General features: G+C 41.4%; 2 protein-coding genes across 2 annotated transcripts in view; both read right to left on the bottom strand.

Moving 5' to 3' along the window:
• Window positions 1-392: 392 nt before the first annotated feature.
• Window positions 393-7,823, bottom strand: LOC140997648 (protein NLRC3-like). Its single transcript, XM_073467615.1, has 9 exons — window positions 7,633-7,823; window positions 5,439-5,585; window positions 5,030-5,149; window positions 4,621-4,740; window positions 4,250-4,369; window positions 3,873-3,992; window positions 3,473-3,592; window positions 2,624-2,856; window positions 393-2,185 (listed from the first exon to the last, which is right to left on the bottom strand). Exons 1-9 carry the CDS (start codon window positions 7,635-7,637, stop codon window positions 393-395), a joined length of 2,778 nt encoding a protein of 925 aa, XP_073323716.1. The 5' UTR covers window positions 7,638-7,823.
• A 1,533-nt stretch (window positions 7,824-9,356) lies between these two features.
• LOC140997647 (uncharacterized) overlaps window positions 9,357-26,342 on the bottom strand; it is a 38,499-nt gene continuing 21,513 nt past the window's right edge. The window contains exons 5-13 of the mRNA XM_073467614.1: window positions 24,594-24,634; window positions 22,155-24,021; window positions 21,139-21,312; window positions 19,148-19,321; window positions 16,427-16,600; window positions 15,780-15,953; window positions 13,969-14,142; window positions 12,437-12,610; window positions 9,357-11,623 (exon numbers count right to left, since the gene is read on the bottom strand). Of these exons, the coding sequence (XP_073323715.1) occupies window positions 11,605-11,623; window positions 12,437-12,610; window positions 13,969-14,142; window positions 15,780-15,953; window positions 16,427-16,600; window positions 19,148-19,321; window positions 21,139-21,312; window positions 22,155-24,021; window positions 24,594-24,634 (2,971 nt within the window). The 3' untranslated portion in view covers window positions 9,357-11,604. The remainder of the gene's footprint in view (window positions 11,624-12,436; window positions 12,611-13,968; window positions 14,143-15,779; window positions 15,954-16,426; window positions 16,601-19,147; window positions 19,322-21,138; window positions 21,313-22,154; window positions 24,022-24,593; window positions 24,635-26,342) is intronic.

The raw sequence follows: 26,342 nt of genomic DNA on the forward strand, positions 1-26,342 counted from the left end.
CTTTACTGTACTCCTAACATCTCTCCACAACCATGTCCTGCAATAGAAGCCAGTTTCTGTTGTTTAGCCAAAGGTCATGCTTCTTCTCTAGTCATTGTCAGCACCGGTGTTTTTTCAACAGGTTTCACTTTGCTGTGCTGCCGTTATCAGATGCTTGAGTAAATTAGATGTTCTGTTTTCACGTTTGAAAGTGTTTTGCTGCTTGCACAAAGTTTGCAAGTTTGCATTTTTGACTGCGACAAACTAAAAAATGATAATACATCCAGCTGTTCAAAGTAACTCTCTACCTCATTCTTCATCCTCCATTCAGTTTAATAGTGTGCATGTGTATAAAATGTATATATTTACTCAAACACTTATGACTTCAGCCTTACTTAAACATTAATCTGGACTTACAGAGCCTTTCTGCAGTTCCTCACAGCAGGGATCAGTCTCAGTCTTCCCTCCTTTGATGCGTTGTACTTGTTCAGGTCCAACTCCTCCAGAACCTCCTCTGACATCTGCAGCATGTAGGCCAGAGCTGAGCAGTTGAACACAGAGAGTTCCTTCTTTGATCTGTTCTCTGACTTCAGGAACTCTTGGATCTCCTGATGGACTGAGTGGTCGTTCATCTCCGTCAGACAGTGGAAGATGTTGATGCTTCTGTCAGGAGAGATACCATCACTGTTCATCTCCTTCAGGTTGTTGATGGCTGTCTGGATGATTTCTGGACTGTTGTCTGTCCGACCCAGCAGACCTCCTAAGAGTCTCTGGTTGGATGTCAGAGAGAGGCCATGAAGGAAGCGAACAAACAGGTCCAGGTGACCATTTTTACTTTTGAGGGATTTCTGCATGGCGCTGCTCAGGAAGACATCCAGGGTTGAGTCACTCCATCCTCCCAGGAAGTCCTGCAGGACCTCTGTGTTCCTGTTGGTGTAACAGTGGAACATGTAGACTGCAGCCAGAAACTCCTGAACGCTCAGATGAACAAAGCAGTAGACTGTTTTCTGGAAGATCACACTCTCTCTTCTGAAGATCTCTGTACAAACTCCTGAGTACACCGAGGCCTCTGTGATATTAAGACCACACCGCTCCAGGTCTTCTTGGTAGAACGTGATGTTTCCTGTCTCCAGATGTTCAAACGCCAGCCTCCCCAGCTTCAGAAGAACTTCCCTGTCAGCCTCCATCAGCTCCTGTGGACTCGTCTCATGTCCCTCATCGTACTTCTGCTTCTTCCTCTTTGTCTGAACCAGCAGGAAGTGTGAGTACATGTCAGTCAGGGTCTTGGGCAGCTCTCCTCTCTGGTCTGTAGTCAACATGTGCTCCAGAACTGTAGCAGTGATCCAGCAGAAGACTGGGATCAGACACATGATGTGGAGGCTCCTGGAGGTCTTGATGTGTGAGATGACTCTGCTGGACAGATCTTCATCACTGAACCTCCTCCTGAAGTACTCCTCCTTCTGGGCGTCAGTGAAGCCTCGTACTTCTGTTACCCTGTCGACACATGAAGCAGGGATCTGATTGGCTGCTGCAGGTCGGGAAGTTATCAAGACGAGAGCAAAAGGAAGCAGCTTCCCCTCGATGAGGTTTGTCAGCAGCGCGCTGACTGATGACTCCTGTGTGACATCAGACACGACCTCATGGTTCTTGAAATCCAGTGAAAGTCTGCTTTCATCCAGGCCGTCAAAGATGAACAGAAGTTGACAGACAGCGAGCTTCTCTGCTGTCACCTTCTGTAATGTTGGATGGAAAACATGGAGCAGCCTGAGAAGACTGTACTGCTCATCTCTGATCAGGTTCAGCTCCCTGAACGACAGCAGAACCAGCAGACTGACATGTTGGTTTTCGGAGCCCTCTGCCCAGTCCAGAGTGAACTTCTGCACTGAGAAGGTTTTTCCAACTCCAGCGACGCCGTTGGTCAGAACCACTCTGATGGGTCTCTGTTGGTCAGGTGAGGCTTTAAAGATGTCGCAGCACCTGATTGGAGTTTCATTGAAGGTCTCCATCTTGGAAACTGTCTCAAGCTGCCTCACCTCATGTTGGGTATTAACCTCTTCACTCTGTCCCTCTGTGATGTAGAGCTCAGTGTAGATCTTGTTCAGGAGGATTCCACTTCTTGCTTCATCGCTTCCTTCGGTCACATGTTCACATCTCCTCCTCAGACTGATCTTGTGTTCATCTAAAACCTCCTGCAGACCAACATCCACTGAAAAAGAAGAAGAAATGTGCGACTAAAGAAGACTTTGAGATTTGGTGGCTATTTTCATTCCCAATACAAAAACGATCAACATGTTAAACGACACTGACCGATGTTGATATTAGCAGGGTGACTTTTTTAAAGCTGTTTAATGTTCTTCAACACACTTGCTAATTTGCCATCTACTATAGCCTGGAAACTGATGGAAGCAGTGAACTGCTCTGATGTTTTTTTGGTGGCTTCAGGGTTCAACTCGTTACTGAAGAGAGGTCAGGATACTTGGATGTATTGCGATGAATTACGATGAAAACTGAACAGGCAGTGTTTAACTTATACCAGACCCCTCATTACTCTTTACTCAACTATACATTTGTGTACATACTGCATGTATAGATGATACCATATTATTAGACATGGTGAAATGAGCAGACAGATGCACAGTCTTACTTTGTACAGTGGTGGTCTGCCCGGCTCTCTGCAGTCCAGCTCTCGCTCTGGATCTCTTTCCACACTGGAGACCGAAGACGTCTCCTGATGAAGCAAAATGGTCCCAGTGTGAGTTGATGCACTGTCTGCAGAGCCAGTTTCCACAGCTGGTAGAGACCGGATCCTTCAGGACGTCCAAACACAAAAGACAGCAGGACGGCTGCTCCTCCTTACAAACACGAGTCTTCCTCTTTCTGTGAAGACATTTTTTAATAACTAAAATGATTTATTAGTTGTTGAAAAAAGAAGACAGGAACCAGTTTGGAAGCTCAGATGATCTCAGTAAAAAGGTAATCACTCTCCTGTTTGAATTTAACATTGAGTCTGTTGTGAATACGACTCCTTTTTATCTTGAAATTTAGTGTTTTGCCTGTAGTTTGCCAACAGGCTACAACTCAACACTTTCTGCAGCTACTTCACAGCTAAAGTCTATAATTAAAGGGAGCTGATTATGACCTTTACTGTTTAACAGTCACATTGGGCAGCTTTGCTTGACTTAGATAGGTTTGAACTACTGTTCAAGAGTAAAGATGCTCTGACTGATCAGCCACAGATTCTTATCGGCCGTTCTTCATCCTAAATTGTTTGATCTGTGGTCTTTACAAAGGTTGATCAGAAGAGCAATCCAGACAAACGTGCTGGACGCTTTCTCTACGCACCGTTAAAATGCCATTTTACATACTAATTTGAGTCAGCAGTTGCATTTCAGTAGAAATTTTATTTTTCAAACACAAAACCAACAAATAATCAAAAAAAGCAAAACCTGGCATCAGCTGACGTAACTGAACATGAGTCAGAATCAGTGCTTACTTTGTGTCTGAGGGTCCAGGTTCATTCCTGAAGGCTGGAGGTTCATCTCTGGACCAGTCGCTCTTCATAGACACACAGCTGGATACTGGAGACTCTGCTCTCTGTCTGTTGGACTGAACTCTGCAAACACCAAAAATGTTTTAATTTATACCACGTGAATCCTCGATAAATTCTCAGATGACCAAACCGTTTGGGAAGCTCTAAATACACAAACTAAGAGGCCGATGGGACGAATGATTTCTATCACAAAACATTTGTCAAATTTTAGTGAACCATTACATTTTAGTAGAAATTTCATTACACAAACTTTATGGGGGAAAAAAGGAAAATAACAAAAAAAAAAAAACATGGCATAGACAGAGACAGAGACAGCTGAACATGAGTCAGAATCAGTGCTTACTTTGTGTCTGAGGGTCCAGGTTCATTCCTGAAGGCTGGAGGTTCATCTCTGGACCAGTCGCTCTTCATAGACACACAGCTGGATACTGGAGACTCTGCTCTCTGTCTGTTGGACTGAAGGCTGCAAACACCAAAAATGCTTTCATTTTTTATCATGCGAATCTTTGATAAATTCTTCAAAGACAAAACCATTTATGAAGCTCTAAACACACAAACTAAGAGGCCGATGGGACGAATGATTTTTTCGTCCCTATCACAAAACATTTTTGTCATTTTAGTTACTAATTTTATTATACAAAAAACATTTTTTTAAAAAAGACAAAAACAAAGCGTGGCATTGGCTGATATAACTGAAAATGAGTCAGTCTCAGTTCTTACTTTGTGTCTGAGGGTCCAGGTTCATTCCTGAAGGCTGGAGGTTCATCTTTGGACCAGTCGCTCTTCATAGACACACAGCTGGATACTGGAGACTCTGCTCTCTGTCTGTTGGACTGAACTCTGCAAACACCAAAAATGTTTTAATTTATATCACGTGAATCCTCGATAAATTCTCAGATGACCAAACCGTTTGGGAAGCTCTAAATACACAAACTAAGAGGCCGATGGGACGAATGATTTCTATCACAAAACATTTGTCAAATTTTAGTGAACCATTACATTTTAGTAGAAATTTTATTTCATTACATTACACAAAATTAACAGGGAAAAAAAAGGAAAATAACAAAAACCAAAACCAAATCAGTTCTTACTTTGTGCCTGTGGGTCCAGGTTCATTCCTGAAGGCTGGAGGTTCATCTTTGGACCAGTCGCTCTTCATAGACACACAGCTGGATACTGGAGACTCTGCTCTCTGTCTGTTGGACTGAACTCTGCAAACACCAAAAATGTTTTAATTTATACCATGTGAATCCTCGATAAATTCTCAGATGACCAAACCGTTTGGGAAGCTCTAAACACACAAAATAAGAGGCAGATGGGACGAATGATTTCTTTTTCCCTATCACAAAACATTTGTCAAATTTTAGTGAACCATTACATTTTAGTAGAAATTTCATTACACAAACTTTATGGGGGAAAAAAGGAAAATAACAACAAAAAAAAAAACATGGCATAGACAGAGACAGAGACAACTGAACATGAGTCAGAATCAATGCTTACTTTGTGTCTGAGGGTCCAGGTTCATTCCTGAAGGCTGGAGGTTCATCTTTGGACCAGTCGCTCTTCATAGACACACAGCTGGATACTGGAGACTCTGCTCTCTGTCTGTTGGACTGAACTCTGCAAACACCAAAAATGTTTTAATTTATACCATGTGAATCCTCGATAAATTCTCAGATGACCAAACCGTTTATGAAGCTCTAAACACACAAACTAAGAGGCAGATGGGATGAATGATTTCTTTTTCCCTATCACAAAACATTTGTCAAATTTTAGTGAACCATTACATTTTAGTAGAAATTTCATTACACAAACTTTATGGGGGAAAAAAGGAAAATAACAAAAAAAAAAAAAACATGGCATAGACAGAGACAGAGACAACTGAACATGAGTCAGAATCAATGCTTACTTTGTGTCTGAGGGTCCAGGTTCATTCCTGAAGGCTGGAGGTTCATCTTTGGACCAGTCGCTCTTCATAGACACACAGCTGGATCCTGGAGACTCTGCTCTGTCCTCCTTCTCCTCATTTCTAATCATCTTCTTATCTGAAGTCAGTCTGAGAGGTGAAACAGTGACACGGACTGATAAACACACACAGTACAGTAAAACTGTTAAGTTCAGTCTAAAATGTCTTTCCTCTACAGTCCACAGTCCTTTGCAGGGTCACAGGGGGGCTGGAGCCGATACCAACCGACACTGGGTGACAGGGTACATCCTGGACAAGTCGCCAGTTCATCACAGGGCTGACATATAGGGACAAACAACCATTCACGCTCACATGTACACCTATGGGCAATGACATGCGAAAAAATCCTTCACTTTTTCATAAAAGCATGACACTTGGTACACTAGTGCAGTCTGGGGACCTGAACATGTTCAGAGATGGAGCCATCACAAAAATGGCACGTGGCGGCCATGGAGGCCATTTTACTGTCCGACATAACTGAATTTGTATTTTGCATCATATCTCCTCAATCATGATAACACAGAAAAGGTGATGTCTACCCCGAAGGACTGATTTCCTGGTTAAATGTCAGGCCCTGAGGTGGGCGTGCCCTCACGTGGACTGGCCTCAATAGTAGGTTACGAGAAACATAAACATTGATTGATTTAAATATGAATCAATATAAATTTCTTGAACTTGATTTGAAGAAAATACACAATTATATGTTATTAATTTTGCTTTATCAATCTGGAAAATTGCATCCTTCAGTACTAATGAATTAACAGTATAAAATGTTAAAAATAAATAAATTGTGTTTCAACTACAGTGTTTTACTTTATATATTTCTCTCAGATGTATGTAGGTGTATGTATTTCTGTGTGGTTTCACTGTTTGGATTGTGTGAATACTTTCAGTACATAAGACAGACAGCTGACAATTATTTTAACCACATCTGTGTTCAATACAACATCATTATATCATCAATACAACATCAATAGACATTAAAAACACCAGAAAATAGTCCTTTATTTACCACCCCACCCCAGCCCTGCTGCCGGGGTGTCAAACTGTTCAGGTGAACAGTTTATACTGAATTCAGTTACAATATGAGAAAAAAAGGACCGTATCTGAGAAGCTCGGTGAGACTTATTAATATCACAATAAAGCTAAATATATAACTCGGTTATGTCGTACATTAAAATGGCCGTCGTGGCCACTACGTGACATTCTGGTGATGGCTCCATCTCTGAAAATGTTCAGCTCCCCAAACTGTACAAGTTAACCAAGTGTCTCATATCATCTGGACCAGATCAGATCAGATCAGAGTGTGCAGACTGAAGGGCTCTGCCCCGACCGGGTCTCGAACCAGCGCCTCCTAACCACTGCGTCACCATGCTGCCCTTAACTTAAGTAATAATAGAAACAATGAAAAGTTGTACCGACACTCACCCTGCCTCAGACTTCAGCTCTGCTCGGTCGACTGAACGTGAGTCTGACTGACTGAACACTGACTTTCACCTCAGGTCTCCTCCCTGTTCTGAGTCTCAGTCAATTCAAACCATTTACCAGAAAACATGTGAGTTAAGAACATTTCTGCAAAACCACAGATAAGTTAAAACCTGAACATTTCTTTACGTTGCAACTTCAAGTTTGTTTAGGTTGAACTTTCTATTTCTCTCTTGTTGTAGCGGCCCCTTGGACTTATTGATCAAGACGCAGAGAGTTTCAAACGGGTGTCGATTTATTTCTTTCTCTCAACGAGCACGATGCACCATAATCACAGTGAAAACTACAGAATAAAACAGAAGAAATACAAAATGCTTCTTTGTAGTTTCACAAATAATTCACATATAAATCATGTTTACACACGATACAAATCATTTTAACCAACTCATAACGATGAAATATGAAATATGTTTTTAGGCTATCATGACAAGTGTGTCACATGCTTCTCTTAAATGAAATACAATATATTGTAATTATTATTATTATTATTATTATATATATATTGTTCACAGAAATATATATATTGCTTTTATCCTGCTGACATGTGCAATTAACTCATAAACAAATGAAGTAATGACATTCTCTCTTTTCTTAAACAAAACACCATCTGATAATAATAATATATAATATAATATTCCACATCTTTTCATACCTCATTCAGCTCTCCAAGGGCGCTAATTAAGGAGTTTCTGCCATCAGCTGCTCTCTGGCTCGACACACACCTCACAGTTCGGAGCTCTTAGAAATAACAGGTACGAACAATACAAAAAACAATGAGGTAAATCACAATGTGAACTTTTTCCTTACAGGATTCAAACGGATGAAAATGATACATAACTAGTATGTTTGCAAGTCTTCACCGTTCCTCTGACGATGCGGAAGCACAACATTGCGACGAGAGAGCAGCAGGAAGTTTAGCATCGCAAAAAACAGAAGAAGAAGAAGAAAACGTGCCCTTCAAAATAAAAGCGGAACAGAGCACAAGGTGGCACTGCAGGACTACAATGTCTTGTTAATACACAAAAGCAATACTGTGTAGGAGAATATTGATGCAATTAATCAGACATTTACACTTGTCACAACGCTGTGATTATACTCTGCTCAGGTCAACTTGGTTACAGAAATAACAGCAGGATTTGGCTAAAAAATACCTGTCTCGGTCACCGTGGTCACAGATGGAAACGCCTCCAGTCTTAAAAATATCCAGTGGTGTGACTCAAACTGCAGTCGCCCATTTGGCACCTTGTTGCCACTGTCCAGCTGCAACATTAATGCATCAAGAATTACAATCCAATAATATCACACACATTATTCTGCATACCGAGTACTTTTAGTTTCGGTAACTCAAGTACATTTTGCTGCTAATGTTTTCGTCTTTCTCCTCAAGTAAAGCTGACGGTGTGAGAACACAGCTGAAGCAACATTTAGATGGAGATCTGACTTTGGCATTTCCTCCCATTAGGCCCGTCGGGATGAAAACAGGAAGCGTGTCTGCTGTTTATGATCCTTTTTATTCTGTATAAGAGGAACTCACACAACTTTGTCTCTCTGCAAATAATGAATACAGGACTTTCACAAAGAGTAATTAACACAGTATTTCTACACTGTTCTAGTAGTACTTTTACTGACGTACTTCTTCCTTTACAGTAACGCTGAAGGCTGCGTTCTTGTTAAGGGAATGAATATGCACAGTGTGCGCTGATGTTTCCTTTTAAGGTAGAAAGAGGGGATGGAGGCAAAATCAGACATTTAAAAAAAAAAGCTCAATGTGACGATCAGTGTTAGCAGGTGTCACCAGCAGGTGTCACCATCCTCCTTAACATATTTAAAGGAGACATTGTTGAGTTGTTCACTTCAGATGAGGGTGAACAACTGGTTTTCAAATTAACTTTTTTTCATAGTCTAAATTATATAGTCATAATACCACATCAGGCAAAGATGACACAACTTTGTATCAAGACAGAAGCACTTAAAAACAAATCTGAGGCTCACTGGAGATCATAGCGATGCTCCAGATCATCTTGTAGATAAAGTAAATACAAGCTCAGTCCCACAATCAAGACTCAAAAGTACAGAATTTATTTGTGATCATCTTTCAAAGATGTTTGTTGGTTTTAATCCTGATGTGAAGATGTTTAATTGGAGCGACTCCATCAGATCTTTAGAATCCAGAATTACTTGTTGGTTTTATCTTCTTTTCTACAGTTTGTGTCAGAATCCTCACATAATGTTGATCATCTTTCTGATCACAAATTAATTATGATCAATTTAGTAGGCACAAAACAAAAAAGTTATTTATGTGGCTAATGGAAATTTTAAAAACTATGAAATGATATATTTTGTGATGTAGTGGGAAAAAAAACAGTAACAGGAATATTTATTTTTTTTGGCCTTTATGCGGCTTTATTGACAGAACAGTGTGAGAGATGACAGGAAACAGGATGAGAGAGGGAGAGCGACACACAGCAAAGGGCCCCAGGCCGGGACTTGAACCCGGGCCGCTGCTGTGAGGACAAAGCCTCAGTACAATGGACACCCGCTCTACCAACTGAGCTAATCCGCACCCCGTAACAGGAATATTTGGTGATAATGAAATAAATCACAAACAGAAGACACAGCAAAGAAGTTTAAAAAAATAGATAATCAGTATTATTGTCAAATTTAACACATTTATGATTAAAGACAATAAGGAATGAAAACACTGGAAGGATAATGACAACATGTATATATTGAAATGGCCTTTAGGGCGTCGAGAGCAAAATGGTTGAAACATAATAAACATTAGGATTATTGAAAAGGAAAAAAAAGCAACATCAGGTTCCTTGACCATCATATTATGAGCAGCTATACAGTAACAGACATTTTAGAAAAGTTTTTCACCACACTAGGAAAATAAAACCACGACAGACGTCATAGGTCACATGAACCTGCAGGATGAGAAATGAAGCGGGACAAAAAGACAGAGCGAATAACTACACAATACACACACAACTAAAAGGAAAACTAAAACCTACAAGAATACATGATATAATTTCAAAGAATGCATTGATTACACAGATATAACGTGTCCATGATTATAATATAATTCATATAACAAGTAAATGTAGATGAATCAAGCTAAGAAGTTAAATGTATCCACCTTTAACTAACAAGTGAATGAGTCAAACAATTTGTATTTGTTATAAATCCTTTTAGGCTGATTCATTTCAAACAAAAATATTATATAACAAGTTATTCACATTTTCCAATATCCTTGTTTCAGTTTGTACATTTTGTACAGGTTTTATGCCGCCAAACGTTTGCATCAATGTCAAACCCCACATGCATTCAGAATACACACGACCCCCCATGGCTTATTTTTAACAATACATACAAATTTACATGTTATTTTGTTATGTACTTAAGGCATCCTTAAATAACATAAATAACAGCTACCATGCTCAGATGAGGGCTTGAAAACTGTTTCTATTTTTTTCTTTTCTACTTTATCGACGGTGATATGTTGCGGTTTCTTTCTTGTGACAAATGTACTTATTGTAAGTCGCTTTGGACAAAACCGTCTGCTAAGTGCCCTAAATGTAAATGTAAATGTACATAAAACACTTATCTTAAATGAATATTTTCTATCACTTTACAAGTATAGAAACGTTATAGAAACATTGCGCTGTATTCGGCTGATTTTTATTCAGAGTCACCGCTGAAAAAAACCCCAACATCTATTTGGGTCAGGTGCTGCTGGATTAAAAAAGGACTACATTTTTCTATCCAATGGTCAGATGCTCAGAGCTTAATCTTTCCCTCACAGAAACAATATTCAGGCCTCCTGCTGGATTTTTTCTCCCTTACTTCTTCAATCTTTTCGTTCCAAGCTGCTTCCTCGTGGCTCACGCCGTGTTCAGACCAAATGGGTGTTCAATAAATAAATAAAATCAATAAAAAGTAACTGTGACCAGCAAGTAGACGTAGACTGATTAATTTGTCTACCACTTTGGTATGAACCCAAAACAAAGACTTCTCTGTGATATGACCTCAATAAATGGATCAGAGGGACGCTGAAATAACAACCTCATAATAACAGCTTGTAAAAAGCCTGAATTCATTCTTTAAACATTCTAGGTGCTGTATCGTTGGACTGGACTTGTTTCAGTGTCTTGAAGACATTTCACCTCTCATCCAAGAGGCTGCTTCAGTTCTAACTAACTGGAGGGGAGTTGCAGGCTTTGTGTGGGAGTGTCCTCACAGAGTCGTTAAGGACACGTGTGAGCTCTGAGTTTCAGAGTTGTTACGGCCTTCATGTGGGTTGGTAGGGCGAGGTGAGCCCACTTGGCTCGCATCGCATCGGTCTGAACACCCTCATTCTCATGATTTCCATCTTCTGACGACTCCCACCACGCTGATTATAATTTGGTTCTTTGCCACAGTTTCTACCACTGCACATCTGACCTCCACATTTACCACTTATTCCTTAATTGTATCTACACATAAATGCATGATTGTGGACTTGACACTGGAGCGGATTTTAGAGCAGTTCAGACAGCAGCACTGAGGGTCATCTCAGCTGATTCTGCTGCTTCAACCTCTCTGGATCATCAGGACACAGCTGATCCTCTCCACACCACCACCCTTACTGAGACCATTTCCATCTGATGAGAGAAGAGAGACAACAGAAGTCATGAATGTTTTTGTCAGTAAGCGATGCAGCACATCCACTGTAAAGACCAGCAGGGCCAGAAGTGGAGCGGCTGTGTAGCGTAGCCAGCTTCCTTTCAGCTCTCGTGTGGGAGTGAAGCTCACAGACCTGCAGACACTTTGGACATCAAGTCTGTTAACTCTGCAGATTTCACTGGAGTACACAGTGTTAATAAACAGCTGAGAGTCCCTGGATGTAAACTACTGCAGAAACAGAGATACTGCTCACTTTAATGATCGATTTACTGCTGTTAGATTTAAATGTCTCTGTGACATTTGAATATTTCATCTACTTTGAAATATTATGAGACAAATATGTAAATATGAGCCAAACAAATGGACATTTATATCCATGTTCATAACGTCTGTAGAGAAAACCATCAGCTGTGGTTATTGGACTGCAGCAGAGAGTCTGCTCTGTATTAAGACTGCATGGTTACTAAATGTAACGATGGTTCTTTGATTTGCAGAATTCAGTCAGACTGATCTGAGAGCAGTGACAAAGGTGACCTGATCAGTTCTTTAGTGTTGAAATGAGAGCACACACAGATCAGGTTTGATGAATGAGGACCACTCTCTATCCATCTGATGCTGTCAGTCGATGTCATCTTCACATCAACTCAAACACATGATAACAACAAGTTGCTGGTTGATCTGATTGGCTGACTGTTCTGTTCTTCTGACCAATCCTGTAGCTTCAATACTGATACTATGTTAAGTTCAATACTGCTGAAACCAGCAGGAACCGACTCAAACCTTCTACTGACCTCAGTCTCTCCAGTCGACAGTTTGGACTCTCCACAAGTTCAGACAGCAGCTTCACTCCTGAATTCTTCAGCTTGTTTCCACTCAGCTCCAGCACTCTCAGATGGGAGGGGTTGGACTTCAGAGCTGAGGCCAGAGAAGCACAGCTGATCTCTGACAAACTGCAGTAATCCAATCTGAATGAAGCATAAAAGATGCAGATTAATTACTTTATAAATTAAAAATGTGTAATCATGTCACCACGTCTACACAGATTATTAACACGCTGCTGATGAATGAAAAAAGATTTGCTACGCTGATTCTCCTGTTTCCTCAAATTTATAACATATGATTGTGTTATTTTATGAACGATAGATTTTACAGTAGAATTCCGAAATGGCCCAAATGAAATAAAAAATAAAATCCCAGCACTTCTGAAGCTTTAATTTCAAACCACAGATTTAGACGATCCTCATCATCACTGTCATCTTCATCAACACACAGTTGACTGACTGAGCTCTGCTTCCTCAGTCAGACTGATTTCCTTCAGAGTGTGTCATGTCCGTGTATTTAATCACTTGTGCTTCCAGTTACCTTACAGTCCACTTTGATCCTCATTGAAATTTCCCCAGCTCCTCGAGGTCTTTGATTACCAGCACTTTGGCCTCCTCCGGTGTGAATATTTTGCAGTTTGTGGTCCATGTGGATTGTATTTTCCTGTTTCTTTGTGAATCATGCTTTCCTGGCAATATCTGTGTTGCGTTTGGTTAGGTGTTCATTCATGCAGACGTCTGTTCCCTTCAGCTTCCATCCTTGTTTTAGCAGTGTCATTTTGTGTTTTCTGTTCACAAACCTCATTATTATGGCGAGTTTGTTGTTGTTGTTTCTCCGGGGCAGAGGTTGACATGCTTCAATGGTGTTACAGTCCACTTCGATGCCCTTGGACTGCAGAAAGGCTGCTACTTGTTGCTCCACGGAGTCAGAAACTAACTCACCGGCCTCCCTATCGTGGTCAGTGGTCACTGCCCATTTTATTTTGAGCCCAGTGACAATAACATCACTTATCCTTGTGTACTGCTCTAGATCGGCCACTCTGCTCTCTAGGTGAAGACTCTCTTTCCATTTTCCGCGTTTTGTAGCCTCAGAGCCTTCACCTTCACCACCGGGTCCAGGATGGATTTCTGCTGCAGCCTGACAATGGACACCTCCTCCGACAGAAAGTCAAGCGACCTCTTTATGTCGACTACCTCCATTACCGGTCGTTTTCTTCACAAAAAGTGGTCAGCCGTCGGCTCGTCCAGTGATCGACAGTCCGTGTTTCTGAATCAACGTCTTAATGCAATCAGTGGTCAACAACAGTCACTTCAGCAGATATTCTAAGATCCTTAATCCAAATCCGTGGTCAAATGTCTGAAATTACTCCAAAATCGAGCCGAAGAAACACCACAAGAACCAAACACACACACACCAACAACTCTTATACAATTTACCAAATATTATAAACTTTACACAGTGGACATGTTCTACAATTAAGAAATAGTGTTGGTGAACTGACCTCAGAGCCTCCAGTCGACAGTTTGGACTCTCCAGTCCAGCAGAGAGAAGCTTCACTCCTGAATCCTGCAGCTCGTTGTTACTCAGCTCCAGCACTCTCAGATGGGAGGGGTTGGACTTCAGAGCTGAGGCCAGAGAAGCACAGCTGATCTCTGACAAACTGCAGTAATCCAATCTGAATGAAGCATAAAAGATGCAGATTAATTACTTTATAAATTAAAAATGTGTCATCATGTCACCACGTCTACACAGATTATTAACATGCTGCTGATGAATGAAAAAAGATTTGCTACGTTGATTCTCCTGTTTCCTCAAATTTATAACATATGATTGTGTTATTTTATGAAAGATAGATTTTACAGCAGAATTCCAAAATGGCCCAAATGAAATAAAAAAGAAAATCCCAGCACTTCTGAAGCTTTAATTTCAAACCACAGATTTAGACGATCCTCATCATCACTGTCATCTTCATCAACACACAGTTGACTGACTGAGCTCTGCTTCCTCAGTCTTCTTTATAACTGGATCAAATCTGCACTGAGCAAAATGAGAAGCATCTTCTCTTTACCCATCTATCATTCTCTTTTTATTGCAATAATGTTAAATGGTTGTGCAAATTGACGTAGATATTCTTTAATGTTGTGGACATTCACATTCAGGCTTCTACTGTTAAAATGAATAAGTGATAGTTTCTTTTCCGTCTTCATGGTCTTGTTGAACTGTTCATCTGTGTAATAGCAGCAGTCGTTGTTGATGTTAAAGAAGTTATTCTCCGGGTCGATATTGTGTTCGATGACCTGTGAATTGTGCTCAGTGTATTCAAATGTTTTCAGTTCCAGCTTATCATAGTCAGCAATATTTAGTGTTATATGTATATTATCTTCAGTTGTAGACGAATGATTTCCTTCAGAGTGTGTCATGTCCGTGTATTTAATCACTTGTGTTTCCAGTTACCTTACAGTCTACTTTCATCCTCATTGACATTTCTCCAGCTCCTCGAGGTCTTTGATTACCAGCACTTTGCCTCCTCCGGTGTGAATATTTTGCAGTTTGTGGTCCATGTGGATTGTATTTTCCTGTTTCTTTGTGAATCATGCTTTCCTGGCAATATCTGTGTTGCGTTTGGTTAGGTGTTCATTCATGCAGACGTCTGTTCCCTTCAGCTTCCATCCTTGTTTTAGCAGTGTCATTTTGTGTTTTCTCTTCACAAACCTCATTAGTATGGCCAGTTTGTTGTTGTTGTTTCTCCGGGGCAGAGGGTGACATGCTTCAATGGTGTTACAGTCCACTTCGATGCCCTTGGACTGCAGAAAGGCTGCTACTTGTTGCTCCACGGAGTCAGAAACTAACTCACCGGCCTCCCTATCGTGGTCAGTGATCACTTATCTGCATTTTGTAGCCTGAGAGCCTTCACCTCCACCACCAGGTCCAGGATGGATTTCTGCTGCAGCCTGACAACGGACACCTCCTCCGACAGAAAGTCAAGCGACCTCTTTATGTCGACTACCTCCATTACCGGTCGTTTTCTTCACAAAAAGTTGTCAGCCGTCGGCTCGTCCAGTGATTGACAGTCCGTGTTTCTGAATCAACGTCTTAATGCAATCAGCGGTCAACAGTCACTTCAGCAGATATTCTAAGATCCTTAATCCAAATCCGTGGTCAAATGTCTGAAATTACTCCAAAATCGAGCCCAAGAAACAGCACAAGAACCAAACACACACACACCAACAACTCTTATACAATTTACCAAATATTATAAACTTTACACAGAGGACATGTTCTACAATTAAGAAATAGTGTTGGTGAACTGACCTCAGAGCCTCCAGTCGACAGTTTGGACTCTCAACAAGTTCAGACAGCAGCTTCACTCCTGAATCCTGCAGGATGTTCCAGCACAGCTCCAGCACTCTCAGATGGGAGGGGTTGGACTTCAGAGCTGAGGCCAGAGAAGCACAGCTGATCTCTGACAAACTGCAGCAATTCAATCTGAATGAAGCATAAAAGATGCAGATTAATTACTTTATAAATTAAAAATGTGTCATCATGTCACCACGTCTACACAGATTATTAACATGCTGCTGATGAATGAAAAAAAGATTTGCTACGTTGATTCTCCTGTTTCCTCAAATTTATAACACATGATTGTGTTATTTTATGAACGATAGATTTTACAGCAGAATTCCAAAATGGCCCAAATGAAATAAAAAATAAAATCCCAGCACTTCTGAAGCTTTAATTTCAAACCACAGATTTAGACGATCCTCATCATCACTGTCATCTTCATCAACACACAGTTGACTGACTGAGCTCTGCTTCCTCAGTCAGACTGATTTCCTTCAGAGTGTGTCATGTCCGTGTATTTAATCACTTGTGTTTCCAGTTACCTTACAGTCCACTTTGATCCTCATTGAAATTTCCCCAGCTGTTCTACAATTAAGAAATAGTGTTGGTGAACTGACCTCAGAGTCTCCAGTCGACAGTTTGGACTCTCCAGTACAGCAGAGAGAAGCTTCACTCCTGAATCCTTCAGCTTGTTTCCACTCAGCTCCAGCACTCTCAGATGGGAGGGGTTGGACTTCAGAGCTGAGGCCAGAGAAGCACAGCTGATCTCTGACAAACTGCAGAACCTCAATCTGAATGAAGCATAAAAGATGCAGATTAATTACTTTATAAATGAAAAATGTCTCATCATGTCACCACGGCAATAATGTTAAATGGTTGTGCAAATTGACGTAAATATTCTTTAATGTTGTGGACATTCACATTCAGGCTTCTACTGTTAAAATGAATAAGTGATAGTTTCTTTTCCGTCTTCATGGTCTTGTTGAACTGTTCATCTGTGTAATAGCAGCAGTCGTCGTTGATGTTAAAGAAGTTATTCTCCGGGTCGATATTGTGTTCGATGTCCTGTGAATTGTGCTCCGTGTATTCAAATGTTTTCAGTTCCAGCTTATCATAGTCAGCAATATTTAGTGTTATATGTATATTATCTTCAGTTGTAGACGAATGATTTCCTTCAGAGTGTGTCATGTCCGTGTATTTAATCACTTGTGTTTCCAGTTACCTTACAGTCCACTTTCATCCTCATTGACATTTCTCCAGCTCCTCGAGGTCTTTGATTACCAGCACTTTGGCCTCCTCCAGTGTGAATATTTTGCAGTTTGTGGTCCATGTGGATTGTATTTTCCTGTTTCTTTGTGAATCATGCTTTCCTGGCAATATCTGTGTTGCGTTTGGTTAGGTGTTCATTCATGCAGACGTCTGTTCGCTTCAGCTTCCATCCTTGTTTTAGCAGTGTCATTTTGTGTTTTCTGTTCACAAACCTCATTATTATTGCCAGTTTGACATTGTTGTTTCTCCGGGGCAGAGGGTGACATGCTTCAATGGTGTTACAGTTAGGGCTGGGCAATACGGCCAAAACTGTTATCACGATATGTTTTTCAATATTGATCGATGTCGATAATTATCACGATATACAGTATATTTAACAATAATAATGTTGAATTGACAGTTTTAAGAGTATTTTCCTTAGGACAGAACCCCAAACAAACCAGAAGGTTAATTATGGTTTATAAAATACAATTATTTATTGTTATTAGTCAGAATGAATAAGTGACAAACATTCAACAGAACCAACCAACCAAATGGCTTTATGTTAAACACTGGATAAATAAATTGATAAATATGTACAACAAATTGCTTGTTTCAAATGTGTCTCAAACATTTTAGAGGTAGTATACTGAACTGAACATTGATTAAAGAAAATAAAATAAAAAGGTAAATGTTGAGAATGATTATGCTGCTGTATTCTTTGAATATTGCACATTATCGAGCTTGTTCAGTTCAGCTTTAATGCCTCCTGTTCTGTAAGACCTGATGTGGTTCGGACGTGCGAGCAGACCACAGATCAGCGGTGCATCTCTGAGCTGCTCTTCCAACTTTACCCTTCACTCTGCGTAGAGCTGATGTTTCAACCGTGCTTATAGGCATCATATCTTTAGTGATACAGCACGTAACTGCGCGGGTTCTGTCTTTGTGTCGCTTCGGTTTCTGCTCATGTGGGGTAATGTCTGAAAAAGCAGCAGCAAGTGTTGGTTGTCGACCTGAAGTTTGACTAGTAGCAGCAGTGGGGCTGGGCTGTTGGCTACTTGAGGGGAGGCTGACGCTAGCATGACATCGCTAACTCATGCTTTCGGAGTAATGTTTGGGATGGTACCTTTTGAGATGACGAGGTTGGTGGTTGGTCGCCGACACATTTTGCATCTAATGCTGTTCTGTCCTTTGTCAGACTTCAGGTAGCTGAACTATTTCCAAATAACCAAAGTGGTATGACCTTTCTTCTGTACAATTTCTTCGTCTTTGTCAGCTTCGCTAGTCGGACCGCTAATTGTCTTGTGTCGGCTCGACACACAGGTGGTCACTGTCATTCTGAGTTGTTGTGAGTGGGAGGGGCCGGAAACATGCATCAACCACATGCATCTGTTTCTCTGCTGTGCGATTGGCTGTTGGTGTAGTGTTTTCTAGGTAAAGGAAAACAGACTTAAAAAAAAAAAAACTTTATTGAAAATAAATGTCATAAATTTATCATCGTTATCGTGGAAAATTTTATCGTGAAAATTATCAAGATCGTTTTATCGCCCAGCCCTAGTTACAGTCCACTTCGATGCCCCTGGACTGCAGAAAGGCTGCTACTTGTTGCTCCACGGAGTCAGAAACTAACTCACCGGCCTCCTTATCGTGGTCAGTGATCACTTATCTGGGTTTTGTAGCCTGAGAGCCTTCACCTCCACCACCAGGTCCAGGATGGATTTCTGCTGCAGCCTGACAACGGACACCTCCTCCGACAGAAAGTCAAGCGACCTCTTTATGTCGACTACCTCCATTACCGGTCGTTTTCTTCACAAAAAGTGGTCAGCCGTCGGCTCGTCCAGTGATTGACAGTCCGTGATTCTGAATCAACGTCTTAATGCAATCAGCGGTCAACAGTCACTTCAGCAGATATTCTAAGATCCTTAATCCAAATCCGTGGTCAAATGTCTGAAATTACTCCAAAATCAAGCCCAAGAAACACCACAAGAACTGAACACACACACCAACAACTCTTATACAATTTACCAAATATTATAAACTTTACACAGAGGACATGTTCTACAATTAAGAAATAGTGTTGGTGAACTGACCTCAGAGTCTCCAGTCGACAGTTTGGACTCTGCAGTACAGCAGAGAGAAGCTTCACTCCTGAATCCTGCAGCTCGTTGTTACCCAGGTCCAGCTCTCTCAGATGGGAGGGGTTGGACTTCAGAGCTGAGGCCAGAGAAGCACAGCTGATCTCTGACAACCTGCAGTAATTCAATCTGAATGAAGCATAAAAGATGCAGATTAATTACTTTATAAATTAAAAATGTCTCATCATGTCACCACGTCTACACAGATTATTAACATGCTGCTGATGAATGAAAAAAGATTTGCTACGCTGATTCTCCTGTTTCCTCAAATTTATAACATATGATTGTGTTATTTTATGAAAGATAGATTTTACATTAGAATTCCAAAATGGCCCAAATGAAATAAAAAATAAAATCCCAGCACTTCTGAAGCTTTAATTTCAAACCACAGATTTAGACGATCCTCGTCATCACTGTCATCTTCATCAACACACAGTTGACTGACTGAGCTCTGCTTCCTCAGTCTTCTTTATAACTGGATCAAATCTGCACTGAGCAAAATGAGAAGCATCTTCTCTTTACCCATCTATCATTCCCTTAAAGGAACCTGGGACTCCCACAGCTTTGTTACCAGCAGGTCATTCCACGCCAACTCACCCAAAATTCAGTTCATGAGTTCATAAAATGGATTTTCTTTAAAAAAGAAAGTGTTGATACTCACTGCATTTATATAAAACATTAAAATCCATGATAACTGGGAGGCCCAAGGTGAGTTGGTATGGTAATGACCCAAATGTTAGTCCCTTTTGATTAAAGTGAAACCAACTGTTCAGCATTTGGACACTTTGAAAATTTAATTTCAGGATTTGTGCTCAGGGGATAACTCCAGCCCTAATCCAACCCCTAAACCACAGAAGACACAATGAACCACACAAAAAGACAAAACACGGTCCGTGAACTGGAGTTCTACAGGAGGAAGCTGGAGGCCAAACTCCAACAGAACAGTGTGAGGGATGTGTGGACAGGAATGAAGCACATCACGGGGATGAAGGGGAAAGACAGGCAGACATCAGGGAGCCTGGATAGAGCAGACCAGTTGAACCAGTTTTTTAACAGGGTGAGCTCACCTCCTGCCACCCCTCCGACACCCCCTGCCCCCCACACACCCACACTGTCCCAAATGGCTCGACCCACCCCCCAGCTTTCTCCTGTACAGCACCTCTCCATCTACCCCCCTCCTTCTCCCCCACATCCTCCTCCTCCACTGAAGACATCTGCACCAACCCAACGGTGACTACAGGCCAGGTAAAGAGGCAGCTGGAAAGACTTCACCAGCGAAAGGCTGCAGGGCCTGATGGCATCACACCCAGGATCCTGAAGACCTGTGCCAGCCAGCTGTCTCCTGTACGCACATCTGTACAACCTGAGCCTGAGTCTGGAGAAAGTCCCAATGCTGTGGAAGACATCCTGCTTGGTTCCAGTCCCCAAGAAGTCGAGACCATCCGACCCGGCAGACCCGGCAGACTACAGACCAGTCGCCCTCACATCTCATGTGATGAAGGTCCTGGAGAGACTGGTCTTAGCACAGCTGAGGACGTTTCTGGACCCTTTACAATTTGCCAATCAGCCCCATTTAGGAAATCTTTCCTGCCACATGCCATCACACTGTACAACAACAGCTAAAACTCTGGTCATAACATACAGTCTCTACGCACTTTATATGTTTTTACACTGTTCTGCACCTCATCTGTTCACTGCACCTTATATTTTATTTTGCACTACAATCAATACTGCTTAGTTATACATCAATACTGCTTATTTATGCATTTTTATACATATTTTTTATATATATACAGTTTTATATTACATTTTATATTGCTATGTTAATATGTCTAGGTTGTTCTTTTTATTTCATTGTGTTGTCATCGTCTCTGTGTGTAATGCTGCTGCTACACTTTAATTTCCCAGCTTGGGATCAGTAAAGTATATCTATCTATCTATCTGACCTCAGAGTCTCCAGTCGACAGTGTGGACTCTCGAGTCCAGCACACAGCAGCTTCACTCCTGAATCCTGCAGCTTGTTGGAGTCCAGCTGCAGCTCTCTCAGATGGGAGGGGTTGGACTTCAGAGCTGAGGCCAAAACTTGATATTGAGTGTCTGAGAGACGACAGCCAGAAAGTCTGTGGTAAAATAAATAAAAAAATCAATACAATCAATACAATCAGATACTGACATCATAAATATCGTCCCAAAGAATTTCATAATTTACCCCGTATGTTATATTTGTTCATCAATAAATTTGATTATTTTATCATTGACAATGTTGTTAAATTTAAGTAAATTAGCACTGTTTGATGATACAACACTGTGGTGATACAAGTTAATTCTAGAAAAAGGGAGAATTAATAATATATAATTTAATAATATTTGACAGCTAGCTAGCCACACCCAGTGGATTTAAATAGTAGTATAGTGGGTGATAGCAGTCACATAAAATAATAGCGTTTGTCAAATCATAATGGCGTACATCCCAGGGGGGTAAGGGGGCACAAACCCCCATCCAGGATTTTCCCAACAGTAGATCACTGTAAACACAAATAGCAGTGTTTGCAGGAGTAATGTGGTTTTTCTTAGCTGGCAGGGTGACACATTTTTCTTTCAGATCTACATTAGGTGTTCCCTTCAGGAATCACTCTTGGGAAAATGTCATGTAATTGTCTTCTCCAAAGCTGATTCACTGAACCCTGATCACATTAGCAAGGATCAGCGTTTAAAACATTTGGCTAGCTTCTAAAACAGGTCAGATCAGTGGGCACTCATTAAAGTTACTTTACTAAACTTCTACGAAACATTACGAGGCAAGAGATGCATCACTGCATCACCACAGGGTGTCACTTCTCTTTTAAATCAAGATATGATTATCTTTAATATTAAAAAAAAAGGCCAGAATAATCTTTACATCACGAGTGCTCAGAACCTGCTGGGAAAATTTGTCACTGTCAATAATCACATCTGGACTTACCGAGCCTTTCTGCAGTTCCTCACAGCAGGGATCAGTCTCAGTCGTCCTGCCTCTGTTGTGTTATACTCTTTTAGGTCAAACTCATCCAGAACCTCCTCTGACATCTGCAGCATGTAGGCCAGAGCTGAGCAGTTAAACACAGAGAGTTTCTTCTCTGATCTGTTCTCTGACTTCAGGAACTGTTGGATCTCCTGATGGACTGAGTGGTCGTTCATCTCCATCAGACAGTGGAAGATGTTGATGCTTCTGTCAGGAGAGATCTTATCACTGTTCATCTTCTTCAGGTTGTTGATGGCTCTCTGGATGATTTCTGGCCTGTTGTCTGTCTGACCCAGCAGACCTCCTAAGAGTCTCTGGTTGGATGTCAGAGAGAGGCCATGAAGGAAGCGAACAAACAGGTCCAGGTGACCATTCTTACTTTCAAGGGATTTCTGCATGGCGCTGCTCAGGAAGACATCCAGGGATGGGCCACTGTTTTTATACCTCTGACCTCTCAGGAAGTCATTCAGGGATGGGCCACTGCTTCCATACTCCCACCTTTCTCCCAGGAAGTCCTTCAGGACCTCTGTGTTCCTGTTGGTGTAACAGTGGAACATGTAGACTGCAGCCAGAAACTCCTGAACGCTCAGATGAACAAAGCAGTAGACTGTTTTCTGGAAGATCACACTCTCTCTTCTGAAGATCTCTGTACAAACTCCTGAGTACACCGAGGCCTCTGTGACATTAAGACCACACCGCTCCAGGTCTTCTTGGTAGAACATGATGTTTCCTGTCTCCAGATGTTCAAACGCCAGCCTCCCCAGCTTCAGAAGAACTTTCCTGTCAGTTTTCGTCAGCTTCTGTGGACTCGCCTCACGTCGCTCATCGTACTTCTGCTTCTTCCTCTTTGTCTGAACCAGCAGGAAGTGTGAGTACATGTCAGTCAGGGTCTTGGGCAGCTCTCCTCTCTGGTCTGTAGTCAACATGTGCTCCAGAACTGTAGCAGTGATCCAGCAGAAGACTGGGATCAGACACATGATGTGGAGGCTCCTGGAGGTCTTGATGTGTGAGATGACTCTGCTGGACAGATCTTCATCACTGAACCTCCTCCTGAAGTACTCCTCCTTCTGGGCGTCAGTGAAGCCTCGTACTTCTGTTACCCTGTCAACACATGAAGGAGGGATCCGATTGGCTGCTGCAGGTCGGGAAGTTATCCAGACGAGAGCCGAGGGAAGCAGCTTCCCCTCGATGAGGTTTGTCAGCAGCACGCTGACTGATGACTCCTGTGTGACATCAGACACGACCTCATGGTTCTTGAAGTCCAGTGAAAGTCTGCTTTCGTCCAGGCCGTCAAAGATGAACAGAAGTTTACAGACAGCGAGCTTCTCTGCTGTCACCTTCTGTAATGTTGGATGGAAAACATGGAGCAGCCTGAGAAGACTGTACTGCTCATCTCTGATCAGGTTCAGCTCCCTGAACGACAGCAGAACCAGCAGACTGACATGTTGGTTTTCGGAGCCCTCTGCCCAGTCCAGAGTGAACTTCTGCACCGAGAAGGTTTTTCCAACTCCAGCGACGCCGTTGGTCAGAACCACTCTGATGGGTCTCTGTTGGTCAGGTGAGGCTTTAAAGATGTCGCAGCACCTGATTGGAGTTTCATTGAAGGTCTCCATCTTGGAAACTGTCTCCAGCTGCCTCACCTCATGTTGGGTATTAACCTCTTCACTCTGTCCCTCTGTGATGTAGAGCTCAGTGTAGATCCTGTTGAGGAGGGTTCCACTTCCTGTTTCATCACTTCCTGTTTCATCACTTCCTTCAGTCACACGTTCACATCTCCTCCTCAGACTGATCTTATGTTCATCTAAAACCTCCTGCAGACCAACATCCACTGAAAAAGAGAAAAGCGTGTGACCAAACACAGAACATTTGGTGATTATTTGATTACCAATGTAAAAACGATCAATATAAAAGTATATAAAGAAGTAAAGGTTATAAAGTCCACCTGAATCACAAACAGTGCTGTGATGTTGTAAGAAAAACTGAAAACTGCAGCAATCTGGAGGATAAGACGTGTTTGTATGTTAGAGAAGAAAGAGACATTAGCAGGAAGCTAAACCCGTCTGTGGCTCTTTGTTGTGTCTCAGGCTGCTGTTTGGCTTTTAGACAGTGTGACTGTGATAGAAATGAGATGTTGCTGCTTTACAGAGTTAAACATTTCTCCATCATCAACATATCAAATCTGAATGTATTTGTTTTGGTTGTGATGAGAAGTGATGCAGAACAGATTTGAATGCTGCTCGAGCAGAAAAAAACATGTTATTATATTTCAGATAGTCTTTAAATATAGTGATATTTATAATGATCTTAATTGTCCGTGCAGTGTCACACAAACAAATGTCACTTCATTAAATCAACAGTGTTTTCAGACATGATGACATCAGCAGACAGATGTAGTCTTACTTTGTACAGTGCTGGTCAGACCGGCTCTCTGCAGTCCAGCTCTTGTTCTGGATCTTTCTCCACACTGGGGACAGGAGGAGTGTCCTGGTGAAGCAGACTGGTCCCAGTATGAGGTGATGCACTGTCTGCAGAACCAGTGTCCACAGCTGGTAGAGACCGGATCCTTCATGACGTCCTGACAGGAAACACAGCAGGTCGGCTGCTTCTTCACAGAAGCATGACTCCTCTTCCTCTCTCTGTGAAGGAGAGGAGAAGACAGGGCACAAAGATTTCAGTCCAAAGACTGAAACACCTGAGACACTGAATGTTTCATAATTCTGTTCTTTACAGTTTAGTTAACTTTTCATTTTGTTTTAAACCTCTTTCTTTGACTTAAGCTAAATAAATATAACTAGTTGTTCCCTCAATATTTTAATGTTTTTTAATGATGCCATTAATAAATAACAGCTATAGATGATAATAAAGAAAAGAAACAACATCTTGATTGGTGGTCGGGATAGATCAATACTGCTTCCAGCTATCGGTTTCTGTCATCGGCCCCATAAATCCTGATGGGAGCGACCATACTCTGTAACCTCGTGTGTGATGCTGTTTTGTTCTGTCCTCCACTCGGCTTCATATCCCACTTGGAGTGTTTCAGAAGCAGAGTGTCACACCTTTCTGATGTTGACTTGACTTTTTGTGCTTCTAACACGGATGAGTATGCTACGTAGTTAAATGGTTTCATTATTTGTCTGTTTAAAGTGTATTAACTGTTAATATTTCCAACTTTGTCTTTCTGTTGATCCCCGAGTCAGCACAGGGTGTTTTATTTTGAAAATTGACCGGATGCTTTATGCCGGCCACGAGCATTGGAGGTTCATCTTGGGATAGAAACGATAGCTGGATAATGGAGACCTTAAATTCAAAGGTGTAAAGGTCACCAAGAGCTCCAGAACTGTAGTGTGAACAGATAGAGGACTGAGTCTCTTTAAGAGGACGGAGTTCAGTTCACTTAATGAGGACTACATGTGAAAACACAGTAAGAATCTTATTTTAGTTGGCAGATGCATTTAAGGAGAAACTGTATTACAACAAAACTGAACAACATGCGACTGACAGAGACAACTGAACATGAGTCAGAATCAGTTCTTACTTTGTGTCTGAGGGTCCAGGTTCATTTCTGAAGTTTAGAGGAGGATTATTGGACCAGTCACTCTTCATAGACAGACAGCTGGACACTGGAGACTCTGCTCTCTGTCTGTTGGACTGAACTCTGCAAACACCAACATGACTTATTTTATATCACCTGGATCTTTGATAAACAGTCTAAAAACATTTAAACAGCTCTAAATAAACAAAATAAAAGGCAGGTGGGTCAAATGATTTCATTTTCCTGATCACAACCTTTTATTTTATTTTTTTATGTAGCAGTTGCATCTTAAAAGAAATGTTGTTTTACTCAAAACCAACAGAAAAAGACTAAACATGTGACTGACAGAGACAACTGAACATGAGTCAGAGTCACTTCTTACTTTGTGCCTGAGGGTCCAGGTTCATTACTGAAGTATAGTGGGCTATCTTTGGACCAGTCACTCTTCATAGACAGACGGCTGGATACTGGAGACTCTGCTCTCTGTCTGTTGGACTGAACTCTGCAAACACCAACATGACTTATTTTATATCACCTGGATCTTTGATAAACAGTCTAAAAACATCTAAACAGCTCTAAATAAACAAAATAAAAGGCAGGTGGGTCAAATTATTTCA

Source organism: Pagrus major, chromosome 6 (assembly GCF_040436345.1).
Source record: "Pagrus major chromosome 6, Pma_NU_1.0".
Lineage (NCBI taxonomy): Eukaryota > Metazoa > Chordata > Actinopteri > Spariformes > Sparidae > Pagrus > Pagrus major.

Bases quoted from the DNA above. Each gene is read 5' to 3' on its own strand.
- LOC140997648 (XM_073467615.1), bottom strand. The intron at 2,857-3,472 runs GTAAGCACTGAT...ATGTCTTCACAG, and splicing joins CCTGGACCCTCAGACACAAA to AAAGAGGAAGACTCGTGTTT. The intron at 2,186-2,623 runs GTAAGACTGTGC...CTTCTTTTTCAG, and splicing joins GCAGACCACCACTGTACAAA to TGGATGTTGGTCTGCAGGAG.